At 50.2% G+C, this 21,966-nt stretch overlaps 1 protein-coding gene across 13 annotated transcripts in view; it reads left to right on the top strand.

Moving 5' to 3' along the window:
- The window catches only part of ARHGEF9 (Cdc42 guanine nucleotide exchange factor 9), a 179,611-nt gene that overhangs the window by 97,434 nt on the left and 60,211 nt on the right, over positions 1-21,966 (top strand). For all 13 annotated transcript variants that reach the window (XM_071442758.1, XM_071442770.1, XM_071442759.1 and 10 more), the window contains exon 2: positions 11,168-11,347. In XM_071442758.1, coding sequence (XP_071298859.1) covers positions 11,222-11,347 — 126 coding nt within the window. In that variant the 5' untranslated portion in view covers positions 11,168-11,221. The remainder of the gene's footprint in view (positions 1-11,167; positions 11,348-21,966) is intronic.

The raw sequence follows: 21,966 nt of genomic DNA, 5'->3' as shown, positions 1-21,966 counted from the left end.
TATATCATATCATATCATATCATATCATATCATATCATATCATATCATATCATCATATTTAAATTATATTATTATTATATTATATTATAATTATAATTGTTATATTGTATTATATTTAAAAAAATAATATACTAAAACTATACTAAAGAAAAAAAAATCAGAAAACTAGAAAAGAAAAAATAATAACCCGTGACTCACCATAGTCCCAACACAGCTGGACTGAGATTAGTCATTAAATTAAAACAATTCATATATTAGATAAACAGTTCTCCAAATCACATTCCAAAATAACAAAACAGGGAGAAGCTGAAGCTTCCCAGCTTCCCAGGAAAAGAAATCCTGGCAAAAGGATGTTTCATAAAATACCACAGTGACAATTACCTTCCTGTGGTGACAGCCTTCCCAGCCAGCACTGTCCCCTCAGCTTTTAGGAGGCAAAAGTGATGGGAATAAGAGCATGATGTGAGATCCCAGCTGGAGTGTCACTGTTGGAAGCCAGGGACAAATGTGGGGTGTGACACAGCCCTGCAGTGCCACCCCTGTGCTCTCCATTGCCACGGGTGCCCTGTAAGAGGCTCAGAGGATGCCATGGCAATCTGCAGGACAATCCCGTGCCTCTGACGAGCACCCAGTCCTTACTGTGGTGTGTGAGATCCCAGAATGAGGTGGGAAATGAAAATTTGACTCCATGTTCCCACTGGCCTTGCAGTGCCACCCCTGTGCTCTCATTGCCCCAGGAGGGGGGCAGGTTTGCTCTGGGAGTGCTCAGTGCTTTGCAGCTCTGGGTGAGGCAGTTCTGGGGTCACTGGAGGGCCTGGGAGAGCCAGAGGATGCCACAGGCTTTGGCTCAGCCAGAGGCTCAAGGGGAGAAGCTGCTTTGCTCTCATCTCCTGGCTTTCTCTCTTTGAAGTCCTGCCTGTGTGCCCTGCCAGAGCTGGGGATGGAGGGTGAAATGTGGCTGTGAGATGTGCCTGCCTGGGTCTGCTGTGCCCTTGCTGCCAGTATGGGGGTGCTGGAAGGCAGGGACTGCTCATCCCTGTGCTCCCTCAGGATGCCCATGGCTGCTTTTTGGTCCAGGTGCTGGAAACCTGGATATCTGAGGATGATTTGTGGTTTTCTTGGAATAATTCTCATGAATATCATCATTTTGGTGGCAAAAAGCTTCCTCTGGCCATTTCTAATTCTGGGTGCTCATCCTGGTTTTTCCTTTTGCTACTGGAAGTGGAATTAATGGGATTTTTCACTGGGTGGCTCTTGCTTTGCAGAGCTGGATGGGCTCTGCTTTTTCCTGGCTTGGGAGAAAAGGCTCCCACTGCCCCTGCAGTCACCCAAAAGTGCTGGTTCCTGGGGCCAGGTGTTGATTCTTCAGCCATTGCTGCCTTTGTGCTTCCTTTAATTAAATTTCTGTGAGCTCAGGGTCTGTGAAACAGTTTGTAGATGTCATTCCCCTCCTCTGCCAACAAGCCCCTCCTTGACTTTGTTAGATGGGAGCTGCAGGGACTTACCCTGAGAAACCAGGAGATGAGAACAGCAAATAAGGAGCCCAGGTGGTGAATTTAATCAGTGTAATACATTCATCTGGACTTTAATCCAGCCTGGGCATTGATTTGCACTAATAACAGCCACTACTTTTTAAGTTCCAAGTTCTCAGTACTAAAAATATCCTTTTTTTTAATATTATCATGTTGGCCTCTTACTACAATACCAATATATGCATTATTGAGGATTCCTGGGGATGTGTTTCATACATTGTGGGCCAACATGACACAATCCAGGCCTCTGCTTCATTATTAAATGGGGTTTTAGGACACATGGCAGTGACTCAGTCACAAAGGGGCTCTTGCTGCTGCTTCCCTGTTCCTGGCCATCCAGGAGAGATGTTCCTGGTTTGTATTCCTAGTCCTGCATTTGAATTCATTTCCTTCCAGGATTTTTAAACCTGGCCAACTGTGTCAGCTTTTAGAGGACAAAGCATCCACACGGAGTTTTGTGAGTTCTGCTCCTGTCCCTTCATTTCCCTGGGGGCTCCTGGCTCTGGGTGAGGGACGTGGCTGCTCTGGGTGCCCCTGGTGTCTCTGTGCCATCCCTCCTGCTGGGGACAGCTGCATGGCTTAGCTGTGTGTCACCAGCCTTGCCTGGGAGCTGGGACACAGATCCCTCATATGGGATGAGCAGATTTGTATGTTGCTCCCTTTGTAAGGAGTTGTGTTAAATAATTCAAATAATTCAATCCACTGGGAGTCATTTGTGTGATTTTCTCCTTAATTCCTTTCTGCTTTGGAAACGTCTGTGTCCAGAGTAACAGGTGATGTGCATTTTAACATAAATACCCTTTAAAAGGAGGGTTACTCTTGCTTTCCTCAGAGCAATGACAATTTTATCTCCTCTCCTTGCAAAAACCATTTGGTTGCTCAGATGAACTCAGTTTTCCACAGTCTGCTCCATGGCAGGGAAGTTGTTTGCTTTCCAGTTCGAATAAGGACAGGCTTTTGGGGTAAAATGAGCCTGGATTTGGCATTCCTGACATTTCCAGTCAAGTCTTGGTCATCCCTGGAGGTGTTTTGAGGCTGTGGATTGGCTGCACCACGGGCATAGGGATGCTCAGGATGGTGTCCATGCTGTTTGTCCATGCTGTGTCCCTCAGCCCTGGGCTCAGCATTCCCCAGCAGCATCTTGTCCTTCTCTGTACATTCCCAGAGCCGAATTTATAGCTATTTCGTAATATTTCTATTTATTTAGTAATATTCTCTTTGCTTATCTGCCTTACTCTGCCCCTTGGTGACAGAGAGAGCAGCAGGTCCCTCCTGGTTGTTCATGGTGCCTCAGTGTTACTGGGCCCAGTCCTTGCTGGGCTGGTCCTGGGGTCTCTGTGCCTGACATGACCCCAAGTGTTGGAAAGTCTCTTTTTCCCAGCCCTGAGATTGAAGAAGGAGTCAGGATTCCTCAGCTCTGGTTTTCAAGGTTGTTTATTCTCTGTTCTCCATCACATTCTTTTTCTGACCTGCTGAGATCTGCCCAGCAGGGTGGTCTGTGCCCACTGACTGCCCCAGAGGTGGTGTTATCTTCTTATACTAAGAACTCTGTGTACTTTATTTACAGTAATTTCCCAATACCTATCACCTATGTTAGACAGTCCATCTCTTCTCTAAACCAATCCAAAAGTGCCACCATCACCCAGAAGATGGAGGCCAAGGAGAAGAAAGAAGAAGGACAAGGCACTCCCAAATCCCTCCATCTTGGCTTCTGAACCCCCATTCTAAAAATCCCAAAATTCTATTTTTCTACCTTGTGACAAATTAACTATCATTCTCCTTAAACTCTCGTGGCTTGTAAATCTTCACATAAAATTGATAATTTTCTCCATGGGTTAAAATCAAAGGCACAGGTGTCTTTGGCTTTGTGCCAAGGTCTCTGAGCCCCCAACCCGGGACTTGGACCCTCCAGGGCACCCAGAGGGGTGTCCTGGGTTCTGACAGGGCTTTGTGAGGCTGGGAGCACACCTTGGGAATCCTGGCTACTCCCCACCCCCAGGCATCTTCTGCAGGCTCAGCCACTGAGGCTGGGCTGGGCGGAAATGAAAGCTCCAGCCCCCTGCTCAGGAGAGATTTCAGAACAACTCCAGGTCTTTGAGGCTGTTGTGGCCTTGGCTTGGGAATGTCAGGAGTCCCTTCTGGGGGCAGGAGGCTGGGATTTGTGTGAGTATCTTCGGTTTGGCTCTTGGAGGGTGTTGATTGTTTGTTACTGAGTGCTGCAGTGAGGGATCTGTGCTGACAGCCCCTGCCCACAGCCCTGGCAGCTGCCCTGGCTCTGCTTGCTCAAGGTGCTGCTTGCCCTGGAGCAGTTCAAACTTGGACTTCCAGCCCCAGTCCCATCATTTATCTGAGTTAAAAGATGATGGCAAGTGGTTATTTGTAATTACTCTACAGGAAAGATATGTCATGAGGCAAGGGGAGGTTGATGTGCCCATGCACAGGATGGCTTGGGGAGCAATTAGGGTGGCATATGCTCCATCCCAGCACCTCACACCTGCGTGGGCTGTGCTTCAGTGGGGTCCCTCTGCTCCTTACCACCTTCCATTCTCCTCCTCACTGCTGCCAGGGTTTTACTCAGCTCTCCATCCATGGCCCTGCCTTGTGGCTGCTGTTATTAATAGGAATGACATGGGCAATAATCACAATAAGGTGGAAAATGAGACTAATGCCATCCCCTGGGCTCTGCTGCTGCAGCCTGGCTGAGGCCAGGTGATTTCCTATCTGCCAGGTGAGATCTTCTCAAGGAAGTGGAAATCAATGAATAACAGAACAAGCCAGTCCTGAGGAATCTTTCTGTCTGTACTGACTCTCCACATAATACACAGATAAATGAAAGATAGATAATGCTTCCAACCGAGTGTGGCAGCCTTCCCAGAATCTGGGATATGGGAGACTCTCACTCCAATCAGCCTCTTTCAGCTGAAATCCAGTCATTAGTTAAATTCATCAAGGGGCTTGAAAGCAGAAAGGGAAATTCTTTGACTTGTGCTTAACCTTTGGGTGATTGCACCTCTTGAGAGAATGAGCAAATCAAGTGGAGCTGCCCTCCCCTGTGTTTGTGAATGAGCCGTGGGGCCATTCACTGAGATTGGGCATTATTCACTTTGTATAATTCCTGACGAGAGCTTTAAAAATAAACACACCATCAAAGGGACTCTGGGGAGATTATGCAAGAGCAGGAGTGCAGCAGGATGGGCTGGGGGCTGTTCTCCTGTGCTCTGCTCCAGCAGCTGAGCAGCCCTGTCCTGGCTGGGAGGAGCAGCAGGGTGGGACTGAAGCCTGGCCTGCCCTGCTCCCCTCCTCAGTGCGTGGGCATGGCTGGGAGCTGATGGCTCTGATGCCAGCAGAGCTGGGGGCTCTGAGAGGCTGTGCTTGCTGCTGGCACTGAGCACTGTGAGTGCCTCCCCTCTGGGATCACCCTGCTCTCCCTTGGCTGGGCCCTGTCCTTCCCCCAGCAGTGATTCCTTTGAACACCCTCTGTGTATCCTTCTTTGAAGCTGTTTTGGCTGCCTCCATTGTGGAAGGGCCGGTGAACACAGTGTGGGAAATGCTATTGTGGTTTTACAGGGCTTTGATGTTGTCTGAACAAAGGGCAGCTCTGTACAAGAACAATTTGAGCAAATGGCATCCACTCACCACATTTCTCCCTCCTCCCCTCACAGCCTGCTCCTATTCCTGCACAGGACACAGTTTATGTAACACAGATTTGAAAGGGAACTACCCAGAGCTCTCATTTTTTACTGTTACAACTCTACTGATGCAGTAATAAATGATCTAATAGAGAAACACTTTCCTGCCTTAAAGATTGTTCCTATTCCCAGAGACCATGGTGCTGGAAACTTTGAGGTCCTTGAAGTTTTCTTAGGAGATGGTGAATGATGATAGATTTATTTAGGGTTTTTTGTGAATGTGGCTCTTCATAAAGTGCATTTTGGATTCTTGAGAAGCTCTGTGCTGAAAAGGATCTTGGAATCTTGTGGGCTTGCAGTGATTATTTATCCCTGAAAGAGGAATGGACAGGTGAGAGTGGTTTGAATGGCCATTTTGTGCACATTTCAGTCTCCATGGACCACTAAGGCCCTGATTTTTTCTTCAGGCTGGCCCACAAGAAGCCAGTAAGTGTTGATGTGTTGGGAATATTTAGTTAAACGTTGCAGTAGTGGCTGATTTCACTCAAAGATGTTTAATCCTCAGCTGCCTCACTGCAGGCAGGGGCTGAGGTGGAGCAGATGTTCTTGTCCAATTGTGCATCCTGGCTTGGGGAGTGAGCAGAGCCAGGGCAAATGCACCAGACTGGAGGCAGAGGCTCACCCATTCCCCAGAATAATTTTCCAGTTGGTTCTGTCATGTGGAGCTGGAGCAAAGTCCCTCTGCAGGGACTCAGCTGGGTCATGGCTCAGAGATTTAAACCCTGCAGTGGCCTGGGAGGAGTTGTAACCCCTGGCTCAGAGGTCACTCTGTAAATGTGCTTTGGGCAGCCATCCTCAGTGGTGTTCCTGGGCTTTTTTCACCAGGATGTGCTGTGGATACAGCTGGGAGAGGCATTCCCCTTCCCTTCCTCTCCTTTGGCTCGTGTGGATTTGCTCCAGACCTGCTCCAGTAACAGGGTCAGACAGATCCCACCAGCTCCTGTAACAGGGAGCTGTTCCTCTAACTCCTTTTATTCTTTATTTTCCTGCTTACTTGGATGGGGACATTTATCTGATCTTGATAAAGGTGCCACAAAGGCATGGCCAGAAGAGAAAGTTGTAAAATCTGGAGTCAAACTCCCACTTTTGAGCACCTTTTTATTCATTGGAAGCTCCAGTGTGGCATTAATGACACCTTAAAGCCCTTTAGCTTGGGAAAATGCAAGGGGAGAAGGAGGCAGTGGGGATCTTTGGTCAGATGGACCTTTCTGGGCTCTCCCAGCCCTGGTGAGGACAGAGTTCAGCATCCCTGGCACGTGCTGTCAGAGCTGGGGCCTTGCAGAGTCCCCTGAAATCCTTTTTTCACTCTTTGCTGTTGTTGTCATTTTATTTTGGCAGCACCTCTAATGTAATTCTGGATTTCCAGTGGCCACGTTCCATCCTGGAAATGCCACCAGACAGGAAGAGAAAGCAAAATCCTCCCAGCCCTTCAGCAGGAATGGTTTCCTTCCTTTCCTCTGGCTTTGCTCACTGCTGTAAAGCACTCCCTGTTGTGCTGGGAGTGAGGGAGCATCTCTAGAGGGAGGGTTTGTGAGTGAGTTCTTGCAGGTTTGCTGTGGAAACCTCTGGGGGAAATCCTGGGAAAGCTGAGCTGGTCCTGGAGGTTCAGGGATCATCCCCCCTGTTCTGTGTGTGTTTAACCTGTGCCTGGAGTTAGACAGAGCCTTGTCTTTTTGCCCTTTTTCTTTTCCTCATTAAATTCATTGCTTTGTGGTGCTGGGCTGTGGAAGTGGCCCCTCCTCTCTGTGCCCTGTGTTTGTTGGACAGTGCCTGGTGCCCACCCCACACAACATCCCAAGAGTTCATTTTCTCTTCTGCCCACTCTGAAAGTTTTTCCTGCTCCCCACAAAGTGCTCTGCAGGCTCCTGTACAGCAGCAATGATTGTTCTCAGCTCTGCAGTTCCCAAATGCTCCTGGGCATTGCTGCACTCATGTTGTGAGGTGAAAGCATTGAGGGATTTTCTCTTTGGGCTCTTTACTTGGAACAAGCAACTGACAAGAATAATTGATTTTAAGAGGAGGTAGGATTTCCACCTGGCAGACAGGCAGTGTTCAGGGGATGGCACACTGAATGTCCTTGTCACCTGCTGCATTTCTTCTCACTGCTTCTCCTTTCCTATGGGTAGGACACTTTCCCAAATATCTAAGTTCCAGTTTTTGTAAATTTACAAGGCTAAGATTTTGTGAATTCCTCTGGTGGGCACAGAGAGCATAACTTTATTTCCATCAACCTTCACCCTGCAGAAAACTGCTGTGTCTGGGAGAGTGTCTTTAATATTTCACTCTTCCTATAGGGATTATCATTCTTTAATTCCATTCTTTGGTTTGGGCAATGGCCAAATTGTAGATGGGATGAACATTAAGATCATTAAGATGTGGGAAATGCAAACTTCTGCCTCAGCCAGTTAAACACAGAGTGAATTCTAGGGCATGATTCACCTGGCTGGAAGGTAGGTTGCTGAAATAGCCAGGATGAATCACACTCCAGATGTGCCTCTTTCTCTTCACTGGCTATCAGGGAGTCCAGATGACTCCCTCAGCTGCAGTGTGGGAGAACCTGACTTTATGGCAGAGAAGCTCTGTCCAAGGTCTTTGGCTGAATACCTCTGACCACAGCACTAAGCTCAGCCTTGAAGCCAAGAGACGTGAACTTTCTGGAGTGAAGAGCTCCTGTGTTGAATTCTCTGAGAAAATAATATTTCATGCTGACCTTTCTCCAGTTTGTCATCTCCTGCTGCTGCAGATGTCAGGTTCTGTCTCCATAACCCTGCCCTGAGAGAGCTGCCTGGCTCCATGGATGCAGCAAGATGTCTTGCAAGATAAATTAAACTGGATCTTTTCATTTGAGGCCCTGACATTCTCTCAATGGGCTCAGCACGTGGCATGGCTGGAGCTCCAGTTCTCGCCGTCCTTTTGGTACAGGCTGAGCTGGATTTGTGTTCCAAAAGGGCAAGGCTTGCTTGCAGGATTCCTGGGATGTGGATCCCTTCCTGGAGCTGAGAGCAAGGGCCAGGGGCTGGGCAGGACCCTGCTGGCAGTGATCACTGAGAATCAAGGACTTGGAGCCTTTCTCCTTGAGATCAAGAACACTTTGCAAAGCCCCCCCAGCTCCTGACATCCCCTGAAAGCACCTTCCAGACCTGTGTGTTAACAGCACAAAAGGGCTGAGGTGTCCCTCTGTCTGTCCCTCTGTGTCCCTCTGCAGTCCCTGCCTGCTCCTCGGAGCTGGGATTTGTGCCTCGGGCTCGGGAATGGATTTTTGCAAAGTAGGCTGGGAGGGTTTGAAGCACAGTCCCTCTGAAGTTTGGGCTCAGTGACGTTTCTGTGGCAGTTTGTGCCCAGAACTGGCTGTGTGTGAAGTGACAGCAGAGTCTCTGTCAGCTGAAGCAGAAGCAGCAGGAACACGGCTCCTGCGTAATAGCTCTGTTCCTGGTTCCTCATCAGTGCAGAAGGGACTGAAATACCCAATGGCATTAACAAAAGGAACAAGTGTCAGGCCAACCCCGTTCATTTTTTGACAAGAAAACTGATTTTCCAGCCAAAGAGAACGTACTCTAGAGCATTTACTGAGAGGAGCTGAGTGCAGGATCCCTGTGAGCCACGGGTGGGAGGTGGCCGTGGGGAAAGGGGGACATGTGAGGCATTACTGGGAGATCTCTGTGACACTGCAATAAATATTTCATGCTGTTCCACAAATCTCTGCTAAAGTCCCTTTGGGAATAGTATTTGCAATTCTGGTCATCTGTGTTCCAGAAAAATGCAGGCAGGGAATGTGAAAGCCTGAAAGGGCTGGTGAAGTGCCTGGGGGAAGGAAAAGCTGGGGGCTGGAAGGGCAGAACTTCCTTACCTGGGAAACCAGACCTGGACAGTGTCCATGAATATGGCAGAGGGGAAGCCCTGGTGAAGGAGAAGAGCTCAGTCCTGGCACAAGAACAGATAAATGGTACCTGGTCTCAAATTTATTGTGGGGTTTCTTCAGCCCTGAAGTCTCATCCCCTCCAGATCTGTCCTGGGGGTCTCTGTGCTTTAAACTGATCCTTATTTATGAGAGCATCCAGGAACCCTGACTGGGAGCAGAGCAAGGGGCTGTGAGGAGGCACTGGAACACCTCTGAGCATCCAGCTGTTCACTGGGGTCAGAAATCAGTCTCTGTAACTGGTACTTCTCCAGATGTGGCTCCCCTGCTTTGCTGAGCCAGCTCTGGGGAGAGCTGGGGGTCCACCACCATCTGACTGCAGCTGCTGCTGGTTTGGGTGGGACCCTGTGGTGCCCAGCTCCCTCCAGCTGTGTCTCAAAAGCCCAGATGTGGGATGACCCCTCAGTGAAGCAGGAGATACCCACGAGTTCAGCCATCCCCTGAGGGCTTGTTCTGTGCCTGGGCCTTGTGAGGCTCGTGAGGCCAATCCCCTGTATGACACACAAAGGGGACAAAGGGGACCAAGGTTTCTTCTGCAGCTGATTTTGGATTATAGAAGGGACAATTTGTCAAAGTGGAAGTGGGAGGAGCACATCTTCCCTTTGCTGCCCCACTGAGTGGATCTGTCTGGATTTGGAGGATGAAAGGCACTGCCAGGTTAAGCCTTGTAGGTCTTGCTGCTTTGTGTGACTGAGTCCACAACTGCAGGGCTGGGACTGCAGCTCCAGCTGTCCCAAAGCCAAGGAGATCAGAGTTGTAAAGGAGAGCCAGTCCAAGGCAAATGGTAAATCAGGCCCTTTAATCTGTTGACTGGATTGTCTGGATGACTTCAGTGTTCTCTGTTGATGCTGAGAACCTGGAGCTGTGCTGGAAGGCCTCCTTCAGGTTCCCACTGTGCAGGCAGTGATTAACAGGGGTTTGGGGATGCCAGACTTGCACCAGGAGCTTCTCCACTTGCACACCCACAGTGAGGGGTTATTGTCTGTGTGCCTTGTGTTCCTCCCCCAGCTGAGGGCGCTCTCAGAGCCTCAGCTCAGCAAGGTCTGGAATGGCCACAGGGTTGAGCTCTGTCCCTGTGAGCTCAAACTGGGACTTGGAGGCAGCCCAAGTCCATGGTCAGGGTGTCTCAGTGGCAGAACTAAAGAGCCCAGGATGGCTCTGACAGGCTGATTAGCACATGGGGAAAATCTGTTTTTGCTGGGGCAGCCTCAGTGCTCAGCACAGAATGCCTGCAGTGGGCAGCACATAAACACAGTTTATTGCTTTGTTAAAAGCACACAGCTGTCACTCAGAGGGGCAGGGGGTGTCCTGGCTGCATGGATGGCTGCTGGTGTGGAAGGCACCAGTGCTGGGATGCTCTCTCCTACAGAGCAGGAGTTTCATGGCTGTCACAGAGGAGACCTGGGCTGTGCTGGTGCACTTCTGAGGCTCCATGAGCTCCACAGAGATGTTCCTGAGGTCCTGTCACACACCAGGCTGGCCTCATCCAGTGCCCAGGGTCCACAACCTGCTCCATGCAGCCTGACCCCACAGCCAGGAGCAGCAGGATTGCCCTGGGCTGTGCTGCAGGCCAGGGCTGGGCAGGTCAGCAGCGTGTCACAAGGGAGGGGTGTCAGTACATCACCAGCACTAAAACAGGCAGCCTCCAGTTTCAAAAAACCCTTCTAAATACGTGCACTAACTTTGCTTGGATCTGCATGGAAAGCCTCTGACATTTCAACCAAAGTGAAAATTCCTCTGCAGGACACCATTGCTTGTTTTTGGGCATTGCACATTGTGTCAGTGGAATTGTCCCTGACAGATGTGCCTGTATGGAGGGGGAGGGAGATGCCAGGCCCTGGGGGACGTGGGACACAGCACCTGGAGCTTGCCTGGCATGGCTGGCAGCAGGATGAGGGTGGTGGGAAGGGCAGGGCAGGGTGGAGCTGCCATGGAGATGTGGTTTGGCTGCGAGCTGTGCTGCTGTGCTGCTGTGCATGTGAGGGGCTGGGGCTGCAGCCGTTCCCTGACTGTGCCTTTCTCTCCCCAAGCTGATCAGTGGTGGTTCCATTGTCAGTGCTGAGGCAGTATGGGATCACGTCACCATGGCCAACCGGGAGTTGGCGTTTAAAGCAGGAGACGTCATCAAGGTCCTGGATGCTTCCAACAAGGACTGGTGGTGGGGTCAGATCGACGATGAGGAAGGATGGTTTCCCGCCAGCTTCGTGAGGGTGAGTGATTTTCTGCTTTTTACTGCCCTAAGGAATCCCTGCCCATGCTCAGCACATCAAGAACTGAGCTCTCACTCAGTTTTTCCTGTGTTTGTTCTCACTGATGCTGATTCCCACTTCTTTGCCTGTTTTCTGTCCAAAAAAATGGGCAGCAAAGAAGGTTTCTGCTTGCTGCTGCCTCCCCAGCACACAATTGTTTCCCCTCTGGTGCAGCTCTTGTGTTTCCCCCAAGTTTGGCCAGTGCCAAGAGGGAGAGATCCATGACTGGAACTGGAGCTGGGCTGCCCAAAAACGTTCATGCTGTTACTCTGGCCTGGGATAACAAATTGTGTTTGGGATTTTGGGATAACAAATTGTGTTTGGGATTTTGGGATTTTGGGATAACAAATTGTGTTTGGTATTTTGAGTCTGACCCTGGAGCCAATGGTGGCAACAAGTCTGGAAAATGGATTTGTGTCATGTGTGATTGAGGTGAAAACCTTCTTGCAGAAACACTCTCACCTGTGTCACTAACACTGTGCTGCAGCTGGAAAGGCTGAACAGAGCAATCTCATTTTGTTTGCTTAATTTAAACACTGAAATATTCTGGGCCAGTTTAACCTCTCAGTGCACAGACCAGTGCTGATTTCTTTGTGATTCTGGGAAAAAGATTTAACAGCCCTTTGCTCTGGAGTCACAAACAAACAGTCTGCAGGAGGTTTAAGAATAGTCTGGAAAACACTGTCCTGTTTTTTTAAAAGCACGCCAGAAAAACAAATGAACCAGTGTCTTTAGGGCCCCAGCCCATGGATCATGGTCTTGGCTGAACTCCCCATCTCTCCCTACACTTTCCTAAGGCTGGGAAGGTGGTTTTAGAAACTGGGGAACAAAGGGGAGGGGAATCAGTGAATCTCAGACAAACATCTGGAACAAATCCTGGATCCTCATCCTTGGTGCTGAGGGTCAGAACAGCCTGACCAGGCAGGTTTCTTGCCTGTTCTGTCCAGTATCCCAATGAGAGCAATCCTCCATCAGCTCTGCAAGAGGCTGGCTTGGCTGTTCCATCTGGGAATCACTTGTTGAGGGCAGCAGGGACCAGACACCTGCCCTTTCCCCTCCCAGAGGAGAGCAACGCCTGGCTCTGCTGCCTTAGTGAGAATTAATATTTAAAAACAACAGTTCTGGCCCGTTTTGTCTGCAGGTCTTGAAGGGAGGCTGGGGAGAAAGATTTGCCCCTCAGGTTTCCAAAGCAGCTGAATAAGGAATGAAAGAACTGCGAGAAGAGCAGATGATCACTCCCATCATGAGCAGGCTGCGTTTTTCTCTGTTGTACTTTGAGCCCTGCTTTTTTAAGATGATGCCAGAAAACTGCCTGATTTAGCCTGGGTGGTTCTAGTTTTACTTGCAAAATAATTGCTTTTCTTTATATCTGTATTTCTCTTCTGCAAGCACAGAAGGAAAAGGGAACAATATGTTGCATAGAATATGAATAGTATTCAAGTGAGGGATGTCAGACAGACCAGACAGGTATAAAGCCAAATAGGATTAATTGCAGGATATTTCAGACTTCAGGCCTCTTGTAAGTACTAACAGGAGTGCAGGAGAAGATCACTGCACAGTTGGGCTCCTCTCAAAGTCCTTTGAATCACTTCTGAGGACAAAACTGGGCTGGGAACCCAGTTTGCAATGAGCTGTCTGACGCTTCTTGCTCTCCAGCCAGATCATCTGAAAACCTTTGGCAAAGCATTTGGCACTCACAAAATCTCATAGCAGGGAACTTCACATTTGCAAGTGGAGAGGAAAACAGGAACCTGCTGATTCCCTTGGCCTCCTTTACATGCCAGCCAGGGGTGGCAAACAAAAAGGCTCCTGAATTCCCTGCACACACAGCAATTGTTGTCTCCCTGCTCACACCTGCACTAATCCTCTTAGTAGCTTGGGGCTTGGATAGAAGGAAGGTGGGGAGAGGAAACCACAGAGGTTTAGGAGCTCAGGAACTTTCAAGGAGAAACTGGATGGATAAAGCAATGTTTATTTGGGGGAAGAGAAAGCACAGCATAGGAGAAGTAAAATTTGGAGCCAGCAGGGAATGGTGAATGGTTTCTGCAGGGAGCTGCAGCACTCAGGGAGAAGGTCATGAAGGCCCCTAAGCCAGAAGGGTGGATAAGAACTCCAGAATTAAATTTAAGACCTAGCAACAAGCTGGGTTTAGACAGGTGAAGGTGTCTGTGGTGTATTTTAGTGCCTGTTCTGAGCACACTGGACACCCACAGGGCACAGCTGTGGTGGCTGCACGGTGTCTTTGAACATCCTGTCAGCTTCCAGTGGTCTGACAGGTTGGGAGGTACAGCTGAGAAAAACCAGCAGGAATTTCAAACAAGATTTCACATTCTGGTGCTGGAAATGCCACTTGTTTCCCCTCTGTGGATGGCAGAGCCTTGGGCTGTCTGTACATTGTGGGCTACAGATGAGTTTTTGCATAACCAGCACATTGACACTGGCTAAGAAAAACAGGCTCAGTGTTGGGAGGGAGGGATTTACAGCACAGAATTACAGTCCAGGGCTGCCCATGGAGCCATTGTTGTACCTTGAGGTCTCCTTCAGAAAGCACAGCAAAGTTTTGATTGCAGAGCCCCTCATCAAGGCTCCTAAACAGCCCAGGTGAGACCCTCCAAACACAGGAAATCAAATGGCTTAATGTTTGGGCTCTGACATATTTCCACTGCAAGAGAAATATAAAGAGTAAAGCTTATGGATGCTGTGCAGTGGAATCTCTCCTCAGAGACATGGCAGAGTGCCCCTGTCCTGGGCAGAGAGGGGGATTTATTCCTGTGTAAAGCTCTCCTTAGTCTCTTTGGATACCAGACTGAGCTTGCAGAATATATTTCTTCTCACCTCAGCAATGCTGAGTCTCCCTTCCTTATGTTGCTAAGCCAAGGTAAAGAGCAAAACTGGGGCTGAGAAGCTTTTACTGCAGCTTCTTGTGGTGCCTGGTGACTGAAGAGGGGAAGAAATGGTCCTGCCAAGGAGCAAGGAGGGGCTATAAAATCCTCATGGTCTCCTTTTCCAGGAGAAGGTGCAGGGGTGGAGAAGTGCAGAGGTGGCAGTGCTCCATGTTCTCTCTCACCACTGCCTTGGTTCCCCCAAGTGTTGTAATTTTAGATTGATTTTCCTGCTGAAAAGCTGCCTTTGACCCACTTTATTTTCTGCTGCTAAAGGAAAATTGCTGGATAAATTGGAGTGAGCTTTTAAGGCACTGTGGAGAAGCAGACTCTGAACCCAGAGCCTGGTCCCAGTGCCTGGCAGCTCGTGCCTTTACTGGGCAGGTGGGTTTAGCTTTTAGCTGTTCCTGCTCTGGATTGCAGGTGCAATTCCCCATTTTTCTGCCCCATCTGCTTCTTTTGGCCTGTAAAATCTGATTGTATCTTGTTGAGCTGCAGCCCTTGCATTAGCATTCCCTCAGAGCCAGGGCCATCAGATTTCCCAAAGAAAAGAGGATGGAGCTGCAGTCAGAGCCTTCTAAAGGAGATTTGATTCTCCTGTGGTAAATCCAGCTCACAAATAGCTGTGATGGAGGCAGGCCCCAGCACAGGCAGCACTGCTGGGGACAGGCTGAGCTGCAGAGTTTGGGGTTCCTGAAGGCAACTTAGGAGCACCCCAGGGCTCCCTGTGCCCCCTGCAGCCCAGACCGGGCCCCACTGGCACTTCCCTGGACAGGCTGGTTTGGAGGGGCAAGCCCAGGGTTTGGAGGCCTTTCTTAGAGTCAGGCAAAGCAGGCAGGAATCTCCACAGCCCCTCCAGGCACAAACCTGCAGAGCCCCTTCCCTGGGCCTGCCCTTCCTCAGCCTTGCAGAGCTCTGAGGGAGCTCTGAGCTGCTGCTCTTCCCTCCTGTGTGCCACCAGGGCTTGGGCTTTGGGAAAAGAGGGGCTGAGCCCTGATTCCCAGGGTTTGGATGGATGGATGGATGATGGATGGATGGATGGATGGATGGATGATGGATGGATGGATGGATGGATGGATGGATGGATGGATGGATGGATGATGGATGATGGATGGATGGATGATGGATGGATGGATGGATGGATGATGGATGGATGATGGATGGATGGATGGATGATGGATGGATGATGGATGGATGGATGATGGATGGATGGATGGATGGATGGATGGATGGATGGATGGATGAATGGATGGATGATGGATGGATGGATGGATGGATGATGGATGGATGGATGATGGATGGATGGATGATGGATGGATGATGGATGGATGGATGGATGATGGATGGATGGATGATGGATGGATGGATGATGGATGGATGGATGATGGATGGATGATGGATGGATGGATGGATGATGGATGGATGGATGATGGATGATGGATGATGGATGGATGGATGGATGATGGATGGATGATGGATGATGGATGGATGGATGGATGATGGATGGATGGATGGATGATGGATGATGGATGGATGGATGGATGGATGATGGATGGATGGATGAATGGATGGATGGATGATGGATGGATGGATGGATGGATGGATGATGGATGGATGGATGATGGATGGATGATGGATGGATGGATGGATGGATGATGGATGGATGAATGGATGGATGATGGATGGATGATGGATGATGGATGGATGGATGGATGATGGATGGGTGGATGGATGATGGATGGATGGATGATGGATGGATGGATGGATGGATGATGGATGGATGATGGATGGATGATGGATGGATGGATGGATGATGGATGGATGGGTGGATGGATGGATGATGGATGATGGATGGATGGATGATGGATGATGGATGGATGGATGGATGATGGATGGATGATGGATGGATGGATGGATGGATGGATGGATGGATGGATGATGGATGGATGATGGATGATGGATGGATGATGGATGGATGGATGGATGGATGGATGGATGGATGATGGATGGATGGATGGATGGATGGATGATGGATGGATGGATGGATGGATGATGGATGGATGGATGATGGATGGATGGATGGATGGATGGATGGATGGATGGATGATGGATGGATGGATGGATGGATGATGGATGGATGGATGGATGGATGGATGGATGGATGATGGATGGAGGATGGATGGATGGATGGATGGATGGATGGATGATGGATGGATGATGGATGGATGGATGGATGGATGGATGGATGATGGATGGATGATGGATGGATGGATGGATGGATGGATGGATGGATGGATGATGGATGGAGGGATGGATGATGGATGGATGGATGGATGGAGCACATGGAGTTTGCAGTGTCCAAGCAGCTTTTGGTCCCTGCTGGAGCTGCAGCCCCTGGGAATGTGCATTTGGTTGCAGGGAGCAGGGAGGGAGCACAGGGCCTGTTCTCTGGAGCTGTTCTTGTTCACCTCTTGGGGATAAAGAGCCTGAAGCTGTCCCTACAGGACCCCCTGCTTTCTCCTTTTCCAGAAATGACTAAAGGTCATGTGTTTCTCACCTTGGGGAAAGGGAATTTCTGAGGCTGGGAATGAAAGTTTTGGAGAGGAGAGGAAGAGCTGAAGAGGCTTTGCTAAAGCTGGGGGCAGTTGGAGGGAAGAAGGAGAAGAGACCCTGTGGGCTGGAAGGTGTGGAGAACACTGAGGCTGGAGCCAGATAACTGAGGGAGAAATTCAGGCTGGGGAAGAAAAGAGTGCTGGGACCATGGGAGGGGAAAGCACCTTGCTTCTGCTGCCAAATGTCCTGCTCCTTGTCCTGGAAGAGGATGCAGGAGATGCTCTGAGCTTCCCAGCAAACTGCATCCACATTCCCAGCCCTCCCACACTGGGCAGGGGTCGGGGCTGGCAGGGACAGCTCCAGGAGACACACAGCATCTCCTGCAGCTCCTCACTCCTCCTGGAGGCTGGGAAAGGGGAGCACCTCGGGGCAGGCTGAGCCTGGAGGCTGCTGCTGCTTTACTTGTGCAGAGCTCTGCACCACGGGCCCTCCTGGGCTGCAGATGGGCAACCTGATGAACTCCTCAATGCAGGGGGGAGTGTGGTGGGGCAGGATGGACAGGGATGGGGATGGACGGGGATGGGGATGGACAGGGGTCGGGGATGGACAGGGCTGGGGGATGGACAGGGATGGGGATGGACAGGGGTCAGGGATGGACAGGGGTCAGGGATGGACAGGGATGGAGATGGACAGGGATGGGGATGGACAGGGCTGGGGATGGACAGGGATGGGGATGGACAGGGATGGGGGATGGACAGGGGTGGGGATGGACAGGGGTGGGGATGGACAGGGATGGGGATGGACAGGGGTCGGGGATGGACAGGGATGGGGATGGACAGGGATGGGGATGGACAGGGATGGGGATGGACAGGGATGGGGATGGACAGGACTGGGGGATGGGCAGGGATGGGGATGGGCAGGGATGGGGATGGACAGGGATGGGGATGGACAGGGATGGGGATGGACAGGACTGGGGATGGACAGAGATGGGGATGGACAGGGATGGGGGATGGACAGGGATGGGGATGGACAGGGGTCAGGGATGGACAGGGATGGGGATGGACAGGGCTGGGGATGGACAGGGATGGGGATGGACAGGGATGGGGATGGACAGGGATGGGGGATGGACAGGGCTCAGGATGGGACAGGGATGGGGATGGACAGGGATGGGGGATGGACAGGGATGGGGATGGACAGGGCTCAGGATGGGACAATGCACAGGGATGGAAAGGGCTTGGGAATGAGACAGAGCTCAGGATGTGACACTGCACAGGGGTGTGACACTGCACAGGGTGGGGATGTGACACTGCATGGGCTACAGACATTGGCACAGCCCTGGAAGCAGCTCAGGGAGGCAGGAAAAGGAGCAGATCCCGTGGGAATGGAGCTGCTCTGCCAAGCAGGGCAGGGTGGAGGGGTGGGAGAGGGTCCTGAGGCTCTGTGCTTCCATGGATTTCTCAGGTTATTGGAGCCTCTAGCACTGCAACCCCTGTCCTGTAGAGTCCAGATTCCCTGGGATGGCAGCAGCTCTCTGAAGGATGTGTGTGTGTCATTAATCTGCCACATTAGTTAATTGGGAGTGAGAATCCAGAATGGCACATTATCTCTGGTTGTGTCCTTGTGAATATCCAGTGGCAGCAGGTTAATCATCCAGCTGGCTGCTAACATGTTTGCTTTGTTGTGGTTTCTGATCATTATGAGGTGATCAGGCCTTGGTGCCTGTTGAAGGAAAAAGTCCTCTCCATGCAGTGCCTGCACTGAGCAGGGTAAATCTGCAATAATTGCAGGTCAGTGCTGCTGGCCCAGTGCCATTTGGGTAAAGCTGCAAGCTGATAAATTGTATTGACAGAAATTTTATATCATAGAATCACAGACTGGTTTGGGCTGGGGGGGACCTTAAAGCCCCTCCAGTGCCACCCCTGCCATGGCAGGGACACCTCCCACTGTCCCAGGGTGTCCCAATGTCCAGCCTGGCCTTGGGCACTGCCAGGGCTCCAGGGGCAGCCCCAGCTGCTCTGGGCAATTCCATCCCAGCCCCTGCCCACCCTGCCAGGGAACAATTCCCAATTCCCAATATCCCATCCATCCCTGCCCTGTGGCAGTGGGAGCCATTCCCTGGGTCCTGTCCCTCCATCCCTTGTCCCCAGCCCCTCTGCAGCTCTCCTGGAGCCCCTGGCAGGCTCTGGGCTCTGTAACAGCCTGTCCCAGGTCACTGAATGTGTCAGGCACACTCTGCCCTCAGGGAAGCTCTGGTGGCTCTCCCCATGTCCCCATGGGAGGCTCCCCTTGCCCTCCACGTGCCTGAACAGATTTTCCAGAAATCTGCTCCGAGCTCCTGCTGGGCTCTGGGGTGAGCCTGCCTGGCCTGTGGCACCCTGGCTCTGCCTTTTCTCCCTTTCCAAAAGGATGTCAGTCATGGAGAACATGAATTAGCACAATGCAGCCATCAGCTCTCCCTGGCTCCCAGAAGTGCTCCTTAGGGAAAAGGGCCTTTTTTCTGTGATTATTTTACTTTTATCTGCCTCTGCAAGTTCTTGCATTACACAAGAGCTGGTCATGACTTCCCAATTAGGGTTGAATTTTGGAACAGGACTGGGAGCCTCATGATAAGTCTGTTCCTCTCCACATGGAGGGGCCTTTCAATGGGAAATATCACGTAGGACCAGCATTATGCGACTTGATTTTTTTTTTTTCCTGTAGTTTTTACTGATTTCTTTTAATTAATTCTTGATACAAAATGCTCAAAATGGCTTTCAGGGCTTGGTGGTTTGGTTGCTGGGTGTTTTTCATGGCCTGGGGGAAGCCCTCCCAGTGCTTATTTTACACCCCCTGATGTTTTCCATTGCAGAGGTGTTTAAAGAGACTCTGGATTTATTATTGTTTATATTTCTTTTATTATTGTTTATTGTTTATTATTTATCCCTAGAAATCCCCACAGGGATGGCAGCCACCCATCCTGAGCTGGGAGTGCTGGAGAGGTGGGATAAAACTGAGAAGAACAAGAGTTCTGAAGTTTCTTTTCTAAGAATGGAGATGCTCTGAGAGGGAGAGGCAGCTGTGCCTTGTGCCCCTTTGCAGAGATGGGGAGCAGACAGACCTTTTTCCAGGAGTGTGATCTCAGCTGTTCCCCACAGGAAGGAGGGAAATTCAGGCATTTTTGGGACCCCCATGTGTGTGGAACAGAGGGATCACCCTGTCAGAGGTGCTGGGCTAAAACAGGAGCGTTTGCAGCTGTGTCCAGCTCGCTCAATGGCACATTTCAGAAGTTTTCAGGGAAAGGCCAGCATCTCCCCAGTGTGGCTGTGCCACCTCACTGTCACTGCAGCTCCATCACTGAGGCACAGGGATGCAGCCTGGGCTGGTGGCACTGGGACAGAGGGCACAGTTAACCCTTGAAGTGCCACCTTGCCTTGGCCCAGCACGGCCCAGCTCCCCCCCAGTGCTGGGAGCTGGAGGTGCAAACCCAGCCCCAGGGGGGTCTCACCAGTCTCACCCAGCTCCTGGGTGAGAACAAGAGTCTTGGGATGCATTTCAGCCCATAGTTCAACAGCTCCATCAGTTTTTCCATGATTATCCCTGGGTTTGGGTAAGGAAACGTCCAAAACCTCCTCCAGCTGCAGGGACTGGCCTGAGGTCACTGCCAGAGCTGCCTGAGCTGCACCTCAGCTTTTATTGCTCATGGTCCCAACTTTAAATGATGCCCTGGAAGAAGGATCTTTGCTGGAATTTCAGACAACTTCAGAGGTTTAGATGGAAACAGGAGTGTTTGAACAGCACAGTGGGATTCATCCTTCCAGCAGCAGAGGCTGGAGGGTGCAGGGTGGAAGCACCTTCATCTTCCTCTGGAGCTGAGAAAATTGTTGCATTTGTTTTTAATCTAAGGCAGAAGTCATCTAGACTAGAAATGTAATTTTTTTTTCCTTTTGGGAACATGGATTCTAGCAGGAAGGAGCAAAAATTTCATTAAAGAAGAAAGCAGGACTCCTGAGATTTGCAGATGAGGAAGGAGGGAGTGTTCCTGCTGTGCACAAAAGGCAGCCTGAATTTGAGGAATCCTGGAAGTTTGTAAGTTTGCTATCTGCCTTGGAGTTTCAAAGCCTTTAGGATTCATGACTCAGGTTTACACACACATGCCTTGTAATGATTCGATCTTTCTGGCTTTTTTTTAAGTGAAAATCAAATTTTTTCTCATGATCACCTGACTCCAGGAGGTAGAGCTTTAAAAATGTGCTCTGCTGCCAAACTGGCAGGAATTTCATCAAACCTGGTAACAAGATGTTCCTGTTGGGTTTGGGAAGGCTGCAAAATCCCTTTCTGTAGGAGAGGAAAAGCAGGGTGGGGAGTTATTTTAAACTTCAACCAACAGGGTTTAATCCCCACACTGGTCCTGCTGGATTTTCCACATCTGTTTGTTGGAATGCCAATGAAGCTGCCACCAGGACATGTCCCTTGCAGGACTCCCTGTGCCATTCTGGCCTTCCAGGACCCATTTTCCCTTCTCAGGGTGCCCCCAGGTTTTCCCAGCACTGAAATTGGTGGCACTGCTGTCAGTAGTTGGCCCTGAGGTCCCTTACCCTGACAGGGACATTGCTCAGCAGCTGCACTAGCCTTATTTATTAATTTAAATTTTATTTATTTTTATTTATTTTTCAGCAGAAACCACTACTCATGTTCATGGGGTGTTGCTCTGCCCCAGTGGACCCCAAACCTCTTCCAGAGGAGGGTGGGTTTGCTGAAAGAGGCACTTTTCTAGCCAGACTTTGGGCTAGAAATTTTTTGTTTTTCTGAACAAGAGACATTTGTTTCAGCTTGCCAGGAGAGGTTTTCCATGCTGGATTCCGCTGTATTTGGTGGGATTGGATCAGCAGCTCCCTCACAGTGACCCAGGGCTCAGCCAGGCCTCCCAGTGCCGATAGAAATCCTACAAAACCCCTTTTTGATCCCCCAGATTTGCAGCATCATTAACATCCTGCTACAGAAGAGATTGGTTGGGGTTTTTTGGTGTTTGTTTTTTTTTTCTTGGCCTTTACAACTCCCTGTGGGAGGGCAGAACGTGGGAGCTGCAAGAGGTGATTTAGCAGAACAGCTGCTGGTTGGGAATGCAGGGAAGGAGCAGGGGCAGGTTTGGAGGTTTTTACTTTCCTA

This window comes from Agelaius tricolor, unplaced genomic scaffold (assembly GCF_023055355.1).
Source record: "Agelaius tricolor isolate 1412-34295 unplaced genomic scaffold, bAgeTri1.0.p SCAF_17, whole genome shotgun sequence".
NCBI lineage: Eukaryota > Metazoa > Chordata > Aves > Passeriformes > Icteridae > Agelaius > Agelaius tricolor.
This window is presented reverse-complemented; position numbering and strand designations above follow the sequence as displayed.